Source organism: Pangasianodon hypophthalmus, chromosome 27 (genome assembly GCF_027358585.1).
Source record: "Pangasianodon hypophthalmus isolate fPanHyp1 chromosome 27, fPanHyp1.pri, whole genome shotgun sequence".
NCBI lineage: Eukaryota > Metazoa > Chordata > Actinopteri > Siluriformes > Pangasiidae > Pangasianodon > Pangasianodon hypophthalmus.
In genome coordinates, this window is record NC_069736.1 from 9,458,869 (window position 1) to 9,476,925 (window position 18,057).

The following is an 18,057-nucleotide window of genomic DNA, read 5'->3' on the forward strand; positions in this document are numbered from 1 at the left end:
CAAGAATATAACTGAGGGGAAAATTGGTACCAAAAAGTGGACTTAAAGACAATAATGTACTACAGCATTACATTCAAAATTGTTCTTTCTCCACATATTTTCCATGGTTGAATTTCAAATGGTTAGTCTAGCAGTCATATAGTGCATGCTATATGATGCACAATACCATGTAATAGCCTATTATAGCATAAAGCATAAGGAATGAACAGGAAACCATTTGGTATTCAGTCTAATTGCTTGTTGGCTTTTAAAAAAAAGTATTCCTGCATGATGAAGATGGTAAATGTTGAGCTGTTGGCCTAATAAATGCAAGGCATGGCAAACTCCAAGTCCAACATACTTCTCCAGCTCCCTTCTAAACCACCTTCTCAACAGCTACTGGGCAATATGAATACCTGGTGAAGCCATATGGCCTGGCCAGTGTAAATGCAGTATTCCAGTCTTTTATGTGGTTTATATTGATGACATCTTGGTGTATTTCCACATACTCTTTTTATCTCTTCAAGGGTTGTTAATTCCAACTCTCCTGCTGAAAACATCACTTTGTCACAGCTCTGATTTTCTGATCTAACTCTGCCAGTCACTGTTGAGGTAGATGCCTCTGGTGGGAGTAGCGGTTGGATCTTTTTAAAGAAACTCTTCCACTGAAACCGGAAACTCCATCAAGCTGGTCCTTGAGGATTGGCATCATTAGCCAGAAGGCCCAAAAAAATGCCAGATCTCCTTGCTAAGGCTGTTTACCAGGTTCTTCTTTACAATTTCCTACAGACTTACAATACAATTCACCATCCTTGAGCCCACCTGCCTGGCTGCTCCCATCCTCTGGGAGATAGATCGGAGATCTAAGCCAGCAGCAGGTAACCCTGGACCAAGTGATCACTGGAGAAGGTATACATTCCAGTGGCCATTCAGGGCAAACTAATTACATGGGCATACACATTCATCACTATACCCTCTGCCATCCGAAAGAAGGTTCTGCAGCATCCGCTCAAGGACTGCCAGACTGGGTAACAGCTTCTACCCCCAGGCTGTCAGACTCCTGAACACTGTGCTGCCCCACTTCAAAATAATTGCCCTGGGATCCAAGTAACCCTCCATCCCACTCCACAGACACCTTAAAACATTAATGACGCATGTCACTTTGTTCATTTACTGAAATGACGTACTGTTTACAGCACACAGTGACTTTGATTGTACTGATTCATTACAGTACTGCACCGTTCCTTAAACTCCATTTCTCTGAGGAAACTATCATAACCATTATTGCACTGACACTTTATACTAAATTTTCACTGGAGTCACAAATGTGGACCTTATGGTAACTTCAGTGTCTTATTATCATGTTTAAATGTTCTTTTTTCTCTGTGTACTCACCTCCACTGTGTTTCCCATACCCTCCCTGCATGCTTCTTGTTCCTGTTGCACTTTATTTATGGTCTGTCAGCACTGTATATGTCATACATGTATCTTGCACCTTGGGTCTAGGAGAAACATTATTTCATCTCACTGTGTACTGCACACTATATATGGCTATGATGACAATAAAGATCTACTTGACTTCTGGAAGTGCCAGAACACAATTTGGCAGTACTTCTGGAAGTACAGTCTCCTGGAAGACATTGTTTCTGACCACAGGGCTCAGATCACATCCCAGGTTGTGCGCCAACATCAGCCTCATCTTTGACTACCACTCATGGAGAGATTAAACCAGGGACTCAGGCAGTATCTCCACAATTATTGTGGAGGTCCAGAGGCCAAAAGGAGCCACAGCATTAAAAGCGTTTCAGGACATGGCACTGGAATCACATCAGATGTGCAGAGCACACAAACAGCTCTGCAGAGAGAAAGAACAGATTATTAGTATTGTCCTACTATGGTTTAAAATGGTGTACATTGTTATCAGAGTGGGAAGTCCAGCTGTTCTAGGTAAAGACAACATAACTTAAAGGGAGAACCAGAAGGTAACACAGGCTTGAGGGCACCCGAGACATCAGTGTCCTGCCACACCACTATCAAAAAACCTGATTGTATGAGAGAATGGGAGCAATAGCATCAAAACAGCAAAGCAAAAATCAGTATATCAAAGCAAACAGCAAAAATGCAAGAGCAATATTTTTTTGGAAGATTATCAGTCGCATGTCCTTTTCTTGAGGCTTCTAGAAGAATAGGGCTTTGAAGGATAAAACTCTGCCCCCTGCTGTAGGCTTCATTATTTAAGGTGGTGAGATCATTCAGTGTTTTCTAGGTCATGGGTAGTATTTTATAATCAAATTTTACTGGGAGCCAGTGTAGTGTGGATAAAATAGGGGCAATACTTTCTGGTTCTTTTAAACTTTCTGGTTCAGACATAATTTCAGACTGGGGTACTATGACTATGTTTTGTATTTTTATGCCAAATTTAATCAAGGTTGTGTCTGCTGCAAAGTATGGGTCATGCTATATTCTAACTTGACTAACTTGCCTTGTGTCTAAATAGGCAAAAAAGCTGCTCTCAGAGTGTGGAGTATCAGAATAAATACTGAAGTCCAACAATTGCTGCCTTTTCTGCTGAAACAACTAGATTCAAAAGGAAGTCGGCAAATTCGGTTATGTAAGTAGTTACATCAGTTATATATATATATACATATATATATACATATATATATATATATGAGGTGACTGACTAACTAGTGAACACTAACAAACTCGCTCATTGTCTAACTAAAAGATGTTCACTAAAATTAGCTCATGGACTATTTAACTAGTAAAATCTTACTAAAATTAGCTCACTGACTAGCCACCACCACTCAAAATATATATAAATTTTTAGAAATGTACTAAAATAAAATTGGACAGTGTATGTTGCAGATGTCTTATTCATACAGATTTAAGAGTAACTCTTTTCTTGAAGGTATAATTTAAATACTGGAATGTCTAGAAGAGTGGCAGTAAATCAAGCTGCAGTTTGGATAACATTAGTAATTCCCATCAACTGGCAGAACAAGTTTGAGCAGATATCAACTCCTCCCTGTACCTATACTGATATATTGTGCTATGATGAATAGTATTGATGTCATTGATGTAACAAAATATTGCTTATTTGGTTTATTATCTTTTATCTGGTCAGTGCTGGCTGAGTTGCGGTTGATATTTGGGTACCAGAATTCAACTAATTTAGTAAGCAAATAAGTGTTTTTACTTTCTATCTATCTATCTATCTATCTATCTATCTATCTATCTATTGTCAAACTGGACTAAGCTTTGATTGCAGTTATTTTTAGCATACATATGTAGGTCTACAAGTTCAATTTGTTTATTTTTATTGTATTAATATCCAAGTATATTTATAGCCAGCTAACAGCCTTCATCAAAATCCAATCCATACAGTAAAGTATAGCTACAGTTTAATGCATGATGTGGGCTGTGTGATTCTAATGTTTTTCATATTTAATTGTTTTTCTTTAGGCTGAACCTTGACACAGGTTCTTGCTTTGCAGATCATCATGTCCTGCAAACTGCACACACCCAGGACTGAGGTAGCTGACAAACGTATATGGTAAGTTATGGTACTTTTTTTAGTCCAGGTTTGTTTTGGTAGCTACTAACCAGTGCACACTGGGAACACCCCACAAGACCTGCAGTTTTGGAGATGCTCGGACCCAGTCGTGTAGCCATAACAATTCGGCCCTCTTCAAAGTCGCTCAGATCCTTACGCTTGCCCACTTTTCCTGCTTCCAACACATCACCTTCTAGAACTGACTGTTCACTTGCTGCCTAATATATCTCACCCCTTGACAGGTGCCATTGTAACGAGATAATCAGTGTTATTCACTTCACCTATCAGTGGTTTTAATGTTGTGGCTGATCAGTGTGTGGCTGTACTGACTCTGCTTGCATGGGATTGCCCCCCCCCCCTTCCCCCCGCCTTTTGTATGCACACTAAATTTGTATACTCATTTGTACTAAATTTGTATACTCATTGACATACTTATATTATTGGGCTACACCCAAACCATGTACTACCATACAAATCATATCTTGTTGGCATCCTGTTGGCATCCTTCTGTCTCTAGAGACAATGGAATCTGCACCTGAGTATTTACTTAGGTGTGGTGCTGCAGCGCCGATTATGGCTGAATAAGCCAATACGAGAGCTGCAACTCCTACCACACTTGCTGCAAATGTAATCAGCGGTTGGGACTATGGCATAAGCAGTAGCAGACTGTGTTTTCTGCTGTTTGCGGCTCTTTCTTTCCTCACGCTGGGCCTCTCTCTTCTCCTCGGCCAGCTTGACCCCGATTTTGACATTTGCACGCCAGCTAGAGCGGTCGGAGGTCGCTGATTCGAGAACTGCTGGGTTGATGCTGCACGACTTCAGATCCCTCTTGCAGACATCCTTGTAGCGCAAGGCGGGTCGTCCAGATAGCCGTGTGCCTGTGATGAGCTCGCCATAGAGAATGTCCTTTGGAATGCGGCCATCGTTCATCCTGCATACGTGCCCGAGCCAGCACAGGCGCCTCTGAGAAAGGATGGCGAACATGCTTGACATGCCTGCCTGGGCCAAGACGCTTGTGTTGGAGACGCGATCCTGCCAAGTGATGCTGAGGAGTCGTCTGAGGTTGCGCATGTGGAAGGTGTTCAGTCTTCGCTCCTGGTGCATGTACAGGGTCCAAGCCTCACTGCCGTACAGAAGAGTGCTCAGCACACACGCATGGTACACCTTCATCTTTGTGTTAAGTGTCAACATGGGGTTGTCCTACACACGCTTCGTTAAGCGGGCCATGGTGGTTGCCGCTTTGCCTATCCTCACGTTGAGCTCAGCGTCCAGGGATAGGTTACTAGATATGGTGGAGCCGAGGTATGTGAACTTGTCCTCCACCTCCAGGGTATGATTACCAATGGTGATTTTGGGAATGGTACTGACATCCTGACCCATGATGATAATCTTCTTGAGACTGATGGTGAGGCCGAACTCTCTGCATGCCTCCGAGAAGCGAGTGATGAGTCGCTGAAGCTGCCCTTCAGTGTGAGCAGCAAGAGAAGCGTCATCAGCAAAGAGCATCTCCCGGATGAGGATCCTGTGCACCTTGGTCCTTGCTCTAAGGCGGGCGAGGTTGAAGAGGTTTCCGTCGCACCGTGTGTGGAGAAAGATGCCATCTTCGGACTCTCTAAATGCGTATCGCAGGAGTAAGGAGAAGAATATCCCGAAAAGTGTTGGGGCCAGGACACACCCTTGTTTCACACCGCTCTTGATTGGGAAGGGGTCCGATGATGATCCATCATACTGAACTGTGCCGAACGTGTTGTCGTGGAACGACTCGACCATCTTCAGGAGCTTGAGGGGACATCCAATCTTGTGAAGGAGGGTGAAGAGGCCAGAGCGACTGACCAAGTCAAACGCCTTGGTCAGGTCAATGAAGGCAAGGAGCAAGGGACGTCGCTGTTCGCGGCACTTTTCTTGCAGCTGCCTGAGGGAGAACACCATGTCGATGGTTGATCGCTTGGCACGAAACCCACACTGTGACTCGGGATACACACGGTCAGCAAGTACCTGCAGGCGGTTGAGGACTACCCTGGCAAAGACTTTTCCAACAATGCTGAGGAGAGAGATCCCACGATAGTTGTTACAATCGCTGCGGTCGCCCTTGTTCTTGTAGAGCGTGACGATCTTTGCATCCCGCATGTCTTGGGGTATCGTTCCCTCTTCCCAGCACTGAAGCAGAAGCTTGTGAAGATGTCCCAGGAGGGAGCTTTCTTTAGCAGCCTTCACAACCTCTGGTGGTATTCCGTCGCTGCCAGGTGCATTCCCACAGGACAGCGAGTCGATGGCCTTGGTGAGCTCCTCAATGGTGGGTGGCAAGTTGAGTTCATACAAATCATATATCGAAGAAAATACTCACTGTTTTGGCATATAAAGAAAATGTATTTATTTACTTACAAGCTAATGTCCAAATGTTTAACAAATTTTCAGAAAGGTGCCAAAGGAAAATACAAATGATTGTGATTTAATCAATTTATGAAAACATAAAAAGATGAAAAATATGGAAAACAATTTATAAAAAAAAAATACTACATTCTACAATAGACCTACAGTCTATTTAGAAACTGGTGTTAGCTAACCAGTTAAGCAATTATCAAGTTACCATGACAATTACGAATGTACTCTATAGTATGCCACCATAGGATACTTTGGACAGAAATTGGTACTATTTGATTTTTAACATTTTGTTTTCTGCTAGGTTGGAACTTTCACAACTAACTGCTGAGTACAAGGCAGTGAACCTGGGCCAGGGGTTCCCGGACTTACCCCCTCCCAGCTTTGCTCAGGAGGCTCTCTTCAACGCTGTCAATGGAGGCTTTCATATGCACCAGTACACACGCGGCCTCGTAAGAGAGATATTCTTTTTCACCCCTTCTTACCACTAGGGGCAGTATGTAACAACTGGATACTATGCGTACACGTAAAAACTGCCATCATACATCAATCATTCCATTTTTTAACTTCTCCTGAAGATGATGTGGAGGTATTTGCTTAACAGCTTGTGACCATGGTCAGTACTATGGCCCTCCTGCCTGCCAAAACTGTTTTCTTCTGCCAGTAATATACTCTGAATTGTTTACTTTAAGAAAATAAATCAATTTTACTAAAACAAGGTGGAAATATTTTTCTGGAAATGTTTTACTGGTGGCCAAATGACTCTGGGGTGTCCTAGTGACTGAAATCAGGATTTCTGTCAAAGGTCATATCGCCTTTCTGAATCAGTATACTGATCTTGCTGCTTTCAATTAGGATGAGCCAGCACAATGTTCCCAGCTGTTATGTGCCCTACGGTATTATTTGGACAAGACAGCAGCCATCTGATCCTCAGACCAGATGTTTATTTGCAATGTATACAAGACACAGGAGCAGAGGTTAGCGCACTGGCTGGTGGACATAATCATCTTAGCCTATAGACAGACTGTAAGCCCAGCTCTCTCTGTGACATGTCATATACCACTCCTCTGCACTGTGACCAGAGGTGAGCCACTACAGGAACCGAAGATTCTAAGGAATGTTAGATGTATCATGGCGGTAATTATAGTGAATACTGTGTCATACATCACTTCATGACATGTGTCTGTGTGCGCATGTGGTGGTATACAGTTGCTACACACCACCCCTGGTGTTATCAGAGATAACAGAACTACAGTTACATACATTTTCTTTCATCGTTTACTAACATTAACTAATGTTTATATCTACTTTGATAGAATTTTATTCTTTTTTTATGGAAACTAGGCCCATCCTTATCAATAAATTACTTGAGGTTCTCCCTTAAAATGATTTTTAACTCCCCAGGCTTAATCAGTGCCCCTCTAAATTAGATTTATTAAGGAAAAGTGTAATGTGACCTGCAGGGCCATCCACCGCTTGTCAAGATCCTTGCCAAGTTTTTTGGGAGGATTTTGGGCCATGAAATAGATCCCATGGAGGACATCCTGGTTACCATGGGAGCCTATCAGGCTGTTTTTTGTGCAGTTCAAGCTCTGGTTTATGAGGGTGATGAAGTAAGTTCCGTGAAGTAATATTTATGATAGCTTAACTTGGATAACTACTAAAAAATACAGTGTCCTAAATACTTTTGAACGCGCTGCTGATTTTATAGTAAATTGGACAAATTGGAGAATCATTATGTACAACATACACTATATGGCCAAAGGTTTGTGGACACTTGACCGTCATACCATTTGTGCTTTTTGAACATCCCATTCCAGATTTAGTCCACCTTTTCAGTCATAAGGAAGGCTTTCCATTAAATTTTGGAGCATGGCTGTGGGGATTTGCCCATTCAGCCACAAGAGCATTAGTGAGGTCAGGCACTGATGTCAGGCGAGAAGGCCTGAGGAGCAGTCAGCATTCCAGTTCATCCTAAAGGTCTTTAGTGGGTTGAGATCAGGGCTCTGTGCAGGCCACTGAAGTTCTTCCACCTTGGGAAACCACGTTATTATGAACCTCACTTTGTGCAAAGGGACATTGTCATGGTGGAACAGGTTTGGGCTCTTCGGTTCCAGTGAAGGGAAATCTTCAGCATATAAAGCTATAGCATATGAAGATGATGATGGCAACAGTTTGGGGAAGAACCACATATGGGTATGATGGTCAGTTGTCCACATACTTTTGGCCATATAGTGTATATCACCAGACTGCCCTGGTAGCCTTATGTTCATAATTTTGTTCTCTACTCTCTATCCTTCTTATGCGTGTTATGTGGGTCCAGGTGATCATTGTGGAGCCTTCCTATCATTGCTATGAGCCCATGACGGTAATGGCAGGAGGAAAACCAGTCCACATGCCCCTGAAACTTGTGAGTGTTTATTTTGAAAAACTGTGGTGAAAGGTTGTTTGGTTGTAATGTACATTTCTGTATTCATCACATAACTTATTATTACATATAAAAAAGCTGGGGTGCTTGTGTGTATCCTACAGCAAAAGGTCACAGGTCCAACTATGTCTAGAACTGATTGGGTGTTATGTTCTGAAGAGCTGACCAGTAAATTTAACTCTCACACAAAAGCTATTATCATTAACAATCCCAATAATCCATTGGGTAAGGTGAGTTCTCTCCATTTGCTTTCAGAGTTTAATATATTTTTTTGTCCAAATATTGTTTGCAAAATGGAGCTGTGTTTCATATGTTATGCACTCAAAGAAGCAAACTGATCAAGGACTGAAAGAATCACAAACCAGTGAAGACTAGTGAAACCATGGTTTAGATTTCCCAATAATACTTGGCTCCGTTAGCGCTCTAGAAATTTCTTTTGCAGGTCTTTCAGAGAGAAGAGTTACAGATGATAGCTGACCTGTGTATAAAGCATGATGTTATTTGTATCAGTGATGAGGTATATGAGTGGCTTACATATGATGGAGCACAACATATTAAAATAGGTAAGAAGAAAACCTTGCTATGAATTTTTAAATATATAGAACCTAGACAAAGGTGCTAACATTTGATATAGTTAGAATATTTTTGCTGTTTACTAACCAGTGTGTGATCTACCATGTAATATTAAAGATCTTTTTAACTTGATCTGTGTTTCCATTATAGCGACTCTTCCAGGCATGTGGGAGCGCACTGTCACCATTGGGACTGCAGGCAAGAGCTTTGGTATCACTGGATGGAAGGTAATAGGGTCATATGGTACAATAAAATAATGGTGTGAAACCGTACAGCCCACTTTCATTATTTAATGGCTATATCACAGTGTGCTGTTCAGTGTGCTGTTTGTTGTATCATGTACAGTCTTTTTAGGAAGTGTTCTGATTTCTATAGTTTTCTGTAAATAATTTTTTTACATTATGAAATTACATAAATTGGTTTTCACAATGTTTTGTATTTTACTAAAAACAGAAAAAGTATAATATCACCTTAACACAAGAATTAAGGCCTTTTGTCCAGTAATTTGTTGAAGTATTCTTTGGTAGCAGTTGCAGCCTTAACTTTTTTGGGTTTGATGCTACAAGCATAACAATTCTTTTGACCTGATGGCTTGATTTTCGCTCTAACATGCAGCTGTGGGTCTTTATATAGACAGATTTACGCTTTTCCAAATCATGTCTGATCAACTGAAAATCTGAAAATCAGAGGTGGACTTTAAGAATGATGAATAGAAATGGAAATTAGATTATATGTTTTTTTAAATTGTTAATAACTTTATAAAACTTTGTGAAAGGGTCACTGAGTTCAGTTATTTAGAAATAGTTCAAATTCAATTCAGTTAAAGTTTATTTATATAGCACTCAACAATGGGCATTTTCAGAAATCAGTTTTGCAGATACCTGAATATAGATATAGATTTAGAGATCCCTAATGAGCAAGCCAGATGTGATGGTGGCAAGGAAAAACTCCCTAAGATGACATAAGGAAGAAACTTTGAGAACAACCAGACTCAAAAGGGAACCCATCCTCTTCTGGGTGACACCAGATAGTGAGAATATAAATCATTACTCTTCTACAGTTGTATACTATAGAGTCAAGCATCTTCAGTATGCACACCAGGGTCATTTTTATTTTCATTAGAGTTTCAGCTTTAAGTAACCAAGTGAATATATTAACTATCAGAGCCAGAAGGTAACACAGGCATATGCAACATAAAGTGGCCAGCCACTTCATCGTCAACAAACCTGAGTGAACGCATTATATCCTTATATCCATGAACCCACCAAATCTGTGCCTTTACCTAAGAGAAAAGCTATTAAGAAAAGGCTTGACTAAACAAATAAGTTTTCAGCCTAGCCTAGATTGAGACTGGCTCTGAGTTGTGAACACTATTTGGAAGCCTGTTCCATAACTGCAGGACTTTATAAGAAAAAAAAGTCCTGCTGTAGTCTTCATTATTCTAGGTTCCAACAAAGAGCCTGCACCTTTTGATTAAAGCAGGCATGGCAGATCATAAAAGACCAAAAGTTTGCTCAACTACTGTGACTCAAGACCATTCAGTGCTTTATAGTAGTAAAAAATTTTTATGCAATGCAATGCAAACTTTTACTGGGGACCAGTGCAGTGTGGATAAGATAGGGATGATGTAAAGCTCTAGGAAAGACCCTGGCATCTGCATTCTGAACTAACTAGAATTTATTTGTGCACCTACTGGAACATCCAGACAGCAAGGCATAGAATAGTCCTAGAGGTACTATTAGAGGTAAGAAAAACATGAACTATTTTTTCTGCATTTTGTAGTGACATAATATATATGAAATGAAAAAATCTATGCTAATAATATTATCTAAATGAGCTTCATATGAGAGATTGGATTCAATAATCACACCAAGGCCTTTCACTGTTGCACATGATGTAACTGAAAGGTGATCCAGAGTTACTATGTAATTACAAAGCTTACTTCTAGCTGCCTGTGTTCCTAGTAGAAGTATTTCTGTCGTCTCAGAATTAAGTAGGGGAGGAAGTTACTCAGCATCCATTTTCTAATGTCTTTTACATATTCCTCAACTTTGTTAAGCTGGTGTCTTTCATCTGGCTTTGCTGAAACATATTGCTGTGTGTCATCGGTTTAGCTTTGGAAGCTAATACCATGACTAAAAATAATTGTACCCAGACTTAGCATATATGGAGAAAAAAGCAGTGGGCATAAAATAGAGCCTTGTGGAACACCAAACTTTAGTTTACATATGCATGAATGTTATTCCTATGCACTGCTGAGCTATAACTTTTCTAGGATCTTGGAGATAAAGGGGGAGGCTTGATATTGGCCTATAGTTAGACAGCAGACAAGGGTTGAGGTCGGGTTTCGTTAATCAGGGGTTTGATAACTGCTAGTTTGAAGGATTTAGGCACATAGCCAGTGTTAAGGGAGGAACTGATTATTTTAAATAAATAGCTTCTGGTAGTATATTTTTAGAGTGGTAGTATCACTGATGTGGTTATATTGTTTTCTACGTAATTAGTTATCAAATTGTCTAACGTTAAATTAATACTCTGAATTTTTTGCCTGATAGTTTAATTTTGTCATTGGAAAAATTCATTGCTACTATACTGTACTATATACTGTTTTTTGTTTTTTTTGCTTCTGTGGTGATCTTCTTCCTAGTTAACTTTGCTATTGTATTAAATAAGAATCTAGGATAATTTTTGTTATCTTGAAAAGAATCCCCACAAGATGATGCTACCACCATCGTGCTTCTCTGGGGGTTGGTGAGCCCTGTTGGGTTGGTGAGCCCTGTTGAGTTATCATGTTGGGATTGTGCCAAGGCCAAAAAGTCTAATTTTGACAAGACCTTTTTCCAAATGTTTGTTAAGTGTCCAACGTGCCTTTTGGTAAAATACAAACATGATTTCATATGGCTTTTTTATACAATGGCTTTCTTCTGACCACTCTTCCATAAAGCCCAGCTTTGTAGAGTCTCTAGGCTATGGTTGTCCTGTGAGCATCTCCCATCTGAGCTGTGAATCTCTCTCCAGAGTTACCCTTGGCCTCTGCTTCTCTGACTAATATCCCCCTTACCTGGTCACTTGGTGGATGGTTTATGCTAGTCAGAATTGCGGTTTGCCATCTGGCACCACGGGCACCTTGTGGTTGATCTGGACAACCAACAGTCCTTCTTTCCTCACAGTGCTAACAATGCAGGTTCTCTTATACAACATCAGGAGGATCATGTGCTTGTTCAGTCTCTTGTTATCTTGGGATTTCTTTTTTTTTTTTTTTTTTACTAACTTCTCTCTAACATGGCTTTAGTTTGATGGTATTCTTACACCTGACCTATTGAACTTGCTTGAAGTTTCAAAGAAGGACTACAAAGGACATCTGTAAGTCACTTTAGATAAGTCTTCTAAATGCAATAAATGTAAATATGAGAAATTAATATTATATATTTACAATATTTTGTCTATTGGCTATGTGTATAAACTGCAATAAATATTTCCTTTATTACAGAAAAACAAATAAATTTATAGGAGATATTTTAAATTAGGAGGTGTTGAGCATTTTTGGAAAATATGAAAAGTTTGCTGCAGGGACATTAAAGGCACAGATTTCGGATAATGACTCAAAAACTGGTTTATGTTTTTTCCATTATGGGGTACTTTTTGTCAGAAATGAAAAAGGATTTGTCTTAATGTGCGTTTCGAAGCACATGAGCAAATCAATGTAAAATAACCTAGGCTACCCCTCTTTTAAATTCAGTAGAATTTAGTAGAATTTAGTGTGACACAGGTTATGGACCTGCTCTAATTTTGTTTTAGGTGGGCTGGGCAATAGGGCCAGGACACATCTTGGAACACCTGCAAAAAATCCATCAGAACTCTGTACACCACTGTCCTACTCCTACTCAGGTAAAAACACCATCTGTTTGCAAATAATCCCAAATGTACCGAGTACAAAGGAACTTTGTTTTGAAAATCAAAACAATATACAGGAATTCTATGGAAAGACATAAAAATATTCAGCAATACACTAACCATCTGCATGACCATACAAATCAACATAATCTAACAAATGTGCAAACTAAAGTGGCATGGTGCAGCTAGATGTATCTAATATAACAATGAATAATTTGAACTAAATATTGTTAAATGGTATACTGTAACATATTTAATTATGCTTTTGTGGTCAAGTATACAATGTACTTATTTTTGCAGGAGGCTGTTGCTGTGTGTTTTCAGAGGGAATATGACACATTTGGTACAGAAGAAAGCTACTTCAGACAGCTAGTCATGCAGCTCCAGGCCAAAAGGCTCAGGCTAACCAAGTGTCTGAGGAGCGTTGGGCTGCAACCTTTTGTACCTGAGGGTGGCTACTTCATCATCACAGACATCTCCACTCTGAGTGAGTCGTCCTTTTCCTTTTAATAATGATGGAGAATGATCATTAAAGAACAAAGAAAAACGTACATATGTGAACATACAAGTTTTACAATATCTTAAAAATTAATCAATTAATAAATTAATGATTTCTTTGTTTGTCCTGAGCAGTTAAACTATCCTCCATGTACTGCACATGATTTGGTTTTTCAGCATCTTCTGCTTATTTGACTCCTTTCCAACAGTGGCTATATGATTTTGAGATCCATCTTTTCACACATAGGACAACTGAGGGACTCGTACATAACTATTACAAAAGGTGCAAACATTCACTGATTCTCAAGAAGGCAACATGATACATTAACAGCCAGGGGGATGTAAACTTTTGAACAGGATAATCGGTGTAAATTTTGTCTTCTGGGAAACATGTAAATATCTTATGTATTGTATTGTAAATTGTTATGTAATCATCCAATCATCCTGTTCAGTGTAAATTGTTATTAAAAAGATATCACTGCCCATATACATTATACAAACTTCATTATGTAAACTTATAGGCTATAATAAAATTTGAATACATTTTCAAGAATTCCTTAATCTGATATGGCTTACGTTATGACATTTATTTCTTTTTGGCCTTTATAAGTCCAAATTTTACATATGCAGTGCTTTTATCTGAAACAAATTTACATGCTAGAGAGGCCTCTAATGGACACGGTGCCTCAAGAAACAAACCATTTTTCAACTAATTTGGCTGGAAAGCTTCAGTGCTTCATGAATTTTCATCTGGCCATCAAAAGTCAAAATAATAATCAAGATAGATAACAATGGCTAGGAGCAAGAGGGGCCAATGTAACACTGCTAGTCCAGGCTATTTTAAGGGGAGAGTGTGCTTGCCAACAGGAGAGTTACATTAGTAAGGTGAGTTTGAGCAGGGATAGGTGCTGGACAGAAGGGTCATGTGATGATGTTGTGGGATGAGGACCAGGAGTTGCAGACATGGAAATGACATGTCCACAGTTATAGAAATACCTCACGGATGATCACTGGAAATGGGTTGAAATTGTTTGTTTTTTTGTTATGGACTGCTAGCAGACTGGTGAGAAAAGAGGATTGAATCCATTTTAGATTAAGGCTGTAACATAAAAAAAGGTGAAGGGATCTGAGTACTTTGTGAATGCACTGTATATCATGATTTATAATAACTAAAAGTGAATTTAGAAACTGAAACATCTCCTTGGTTAATTCTCTACAAATGTATAAAAATATCCTGAAGATGACTATAAGCTAGGAACTGTAAACCTACCTATAATTGATATGAAATTAGTTTGGTAGGAAAAATGGATTGATGGATCTGTAAGCATAGGCAACACTTTCTTTCCATGGACACTGACTGTTAAATCGAAACCCAAGTGTGTAGTCTGTACCCAGTATTAAATTTTGTGTCTTTCCTGTAGAGGTTGATCTGAATGACCCAAGTACGAAGGATGAACCTCATGACTACAGATTTGTTAAATGGCTTATCAAAGAGAAGGTAAGATTAAATCATATTGACTAGAATATGAGATCTCTTCAAAATGGCACTTGTTATTTATTGTTAAATTAACAGGATATGTTCTGTATGTTCTTTCAGGGTTTGAGCACTATCCCTGTATCTGCATTTTGCAGCCCAGAACACAAAGCAGACTTCCAGAACTACATTAGAATTTGCTTCGTAAAGGTATAGCTGCCAGTTATTCACTTATTATTAGAAAGCTGCTCGAGAGAGTACGATAAATGTCATTTCATTATAGTGTATAATAAGGAAGATATTGTATCATATCACATTGCAACAGCGATTGGTCCCAGGGATTTTTTTTTTTTCTTTTGCTATGAACAGGATGACTCAACCCTGAAAGCAGCTGAAGATATTCTGAGAAAGTGGAAGGATGAAAAAATACAGGATACTCATTCTGTCTGAGATGAGCTTTCCAAAGTGTATCTATGTCAAACTGCAATATAACGCTTGTTAAGCAGGCAAGTAGGGGAAATTTATTTTACTGTAACCAGGTAAAAAGAGAATTGTTTTAAATCAAGCTCATGCTAATAAATCAGAATTGGTTATGGGTAGTCTCATGGCATGTATATCATTATGGTCACTCAACAATTGTAGATGATACCCAGGGTTCAGAGGTGTTGGGTAAAGGTGATATCAGAGATCTACAACAAGGTCCCCACTGACATCAGTGATTCCCTACTTTCTTAACAAGCTGTTAAACATTCTGAATGACAAGAAACACTGGCTGTTATACAGGGTTCATGTTCATAGAACCAGTTACATATGTAGCTAGCTTTCTATTTCACCCCTCCTTACCACCACTGCCCTGCTCACACCAATGGGAATCTTATAAAATATGGAGAAATTGCATGGCAAATACCCTTCTAGCAGGAGCACAGACTTCCTGGCATGGTACACCTCTGACTATGTCTTGCCTTCATATTGACTACACTTAGTCTGAGAATTAGATGCTGTCCAGTCCAAATGACACCAGAGGGCATCTATTGGGAACAGCAAAGAATGCTTTGAAGGCTTATCTTCATTGAAGGCATCAAGGTCAAGGCCATTCTGTCACAGCAGGCAATATGTTGACTTGGCACTGGCAAAAAAGAGTCTTTCTGCACCTCATTAAACCAGCCCAGTTGCCTGAGGAGATTCTGCGTAAGACAGATTGCTGCTTGACCTCATGCTGCCTTGTGCCGATGGATGATATCGCTGACTGTTACAATGTTGTCTGGGAGGGTCAGCACAGGGCAAAATCTGAGAACCAGAAAGAACCTGATAGCTAGTTGGATGGCACTGAACATCAGCTGGTTGATGAGAGAATGCCATCCCTCCCACCCAGAGTGCATGGCCTATTTTTGAAAAAGATAAGGAGCCCTTTTTAAAAAAATTAATAACAAATAAAAATAACTTGCATACTACAGTTAAAAAGAATTGGAACCTGTTCATTTGTCTGTTTGCTACTATGGGTTTCATAGTGCTAGTTAGAGCATTACTTTGCTAGTGTCCTTTATTTTGTAACTCTCAGTGCTATACAGGATTATATAATTCGGGTAATATTCATATCAATCATCAGAATGAGGAAAAAATGTCATCTCTGTGAGTTTGACCGTGGCATGATTGTTGGTGCCAGACGGGCTGTATGAATCTATGGACCCAGCTTGCCCTGTGTCAACAGTCCAGGCAGGTGGAAGTGGTGTAATGGTGTGGGGAATGTTTTCTTGGAACACTTTGGGCCTTTTAATACCAATTGAATGTTACTATTGAAGTCAGCACATTGTTCATCATGAAATATGTACTGAAATGACACCAAACATGACCATGGACTATACTGATACACCCATCTCTTAGTCAAACACTACAAAATAAATAGGTAAACCTTACTTAAAATCTTAATTGTCATCATAAACACAGCATTTGTTTTTATCATTCCAACTGTTTGGAACTGTGCCTATCACACAGTCTGTACATATTAAAAATTATAAAATCCATTCATCCATCCATTTCTGTACCACTTATCCCACACATGGTTGTGGGGGACCCCTGGTCTGGGTGCAAACCCATCATGGGGCACAATTGCACACACATTCACACACTATGGACAATTTGGAAATGCCAATCAACCAACAAATCATGTCTTTGGACTGGGGAAGGAAACTCCCAAAGCACGGGGAGAACATGCGAACTCTGCACACACAGGGCAGAGGTGGGATTTGAGCCCACAACCCTGGGGGTGTGAGGCAAGCATACTTATAAAATATATACAGTTAATTTCAAAGTTGACACCCTTGGTAAGAATGGTTAATTTAATAAAAAAAAAAAAAAAGATTGTGACTAATTAATCATACACTGAATTTATAATATGAATATATAATATGAGAGAAATTTACCATTAACTGAAGAAAATTTATTCAAGAAAAAGAAAACCTTATCAAAATATAAATGTAACCATAACCATAAATTTAACCATATGCCATAATTATTGGCATCCCTGCATTTAGTGTTTTGTGCAACCTTGTGCATCCCTTTGCAACATAATAGAACTGCGTCTTCTCCTATGGTGCATGATACAGAGCACTTCTCAATACATCATCTCTCCAGGTGCTCCAGAGTTCTGTGTCCTCTCTTGTGGATTCTCCTCTTCAGCTTCAGTTCCCTGGATCTTTGGAGGAAAAACAGCCCAAACACATCACAGATCCTCCACCATACATTTTGCTAATTGCCTACCCGTTTGCCTGCCTCAAATTTCTGAGTATTGCCTAGTGCATTGTTTGCTATGTTGGTTTTTAATAAAGCCAGACATTCACTTGTGACCCTCTTTTGGCTTCATGACACAAAGCGATTGGGTCATTAATGTGAGGTTTGTGCATGCTGTCTGCAATACGTGTCCCACAGAGTGAAGCCATAGCGAATTGTTACAAATGTAACCTAGCTACATATACTATATTAAACTCGGTTTTTACTGTTGTATCAAAGGACGAACCAGGGCTACTTTTGCTAACTAGTCATCTCTTACCAGCCAATATTTCCCTTTAAGTAGTTTAGTAAATTTTCTGAGAGAAAAAACCACAAAGATGCTACATATGCTTGGTCTGAGAGAGAGAAAGAGAGATGCTGATATGCTTTATTATATCATTACTGGTTTATAAAACAAACAAAAAACTCAACATAAATTAAATACAAACAGTGGGACACTTTCGAAGCTCTACTTCCAGCTCCAAGAAGTGTTGTTTTCTCTCAGGCAAG

At 39.5% G+C, this 18,057-nt stretch overlaps 1 protein-coding gene across 1 annotated transcript; it reads left to right on the plus strand.

Annotated features, from left to right (window-relative positions):
* Nucleotides 1-2,683: 2,683 nt before the first annotated feature.
* On the plus strand, nt 2,684-15,372 carry LOC113531568 (kynurenine--oxoglutarate transaminase 1-like). The gene is made up of 13 exons (XM_026922375.3): nt 2,684-3,156; nt 3,445-3,535; nt 6,219-6,366; nt 7,378-7,527; nt 8,238-8,324; nt 8,447-8,572; nt 8,785-8,905; nt 9,066-9,142; nt 12,714-12,803; nt 13,110-13,296; nt 14,729-14,805; nt 14,905-14,991; nt 15,151-15,372. The coding sequence occupies exons 2-13, from the start codon at nt 3,483-3,485 to the stop codon at nt 15,229-15,231; spliced, it is 1,284 nt and encodes a 427-aa protein (XP_026778176.1). The 5' UTR covers nt 2,684-3,156; nt 3,445-3,482; the 3' UTR covers nt 15,232-15,372.
* Nucleotides 15,373-18,057: the final 2,685 nt, after the last annotated feature.

Bases quoted from the DNA above. Each gene is read 5' to 3' on its own strand.
- LOC113531568 (XM_026922375.3), top strand. From the start codon at position 3,483: ATGTCCTGCAAACTGCACACACCCAGGACTGAGGTAGCTGACAAACGT. The intron at 3,536-6,218 runs GTAAGTTATGGT...GTTTTCTGCTAG, and splicing joins GTAGCTGACAAACGTATATG to GTTGGAACTTTCACAACTAA. The intron at 8,906-9,065 runs GTAAGAAGAAAA...TTTCCATTATAG, and splicing joins AGCACAACATATTAAAATAG to CGACTCTTCCAGGCATGTGG.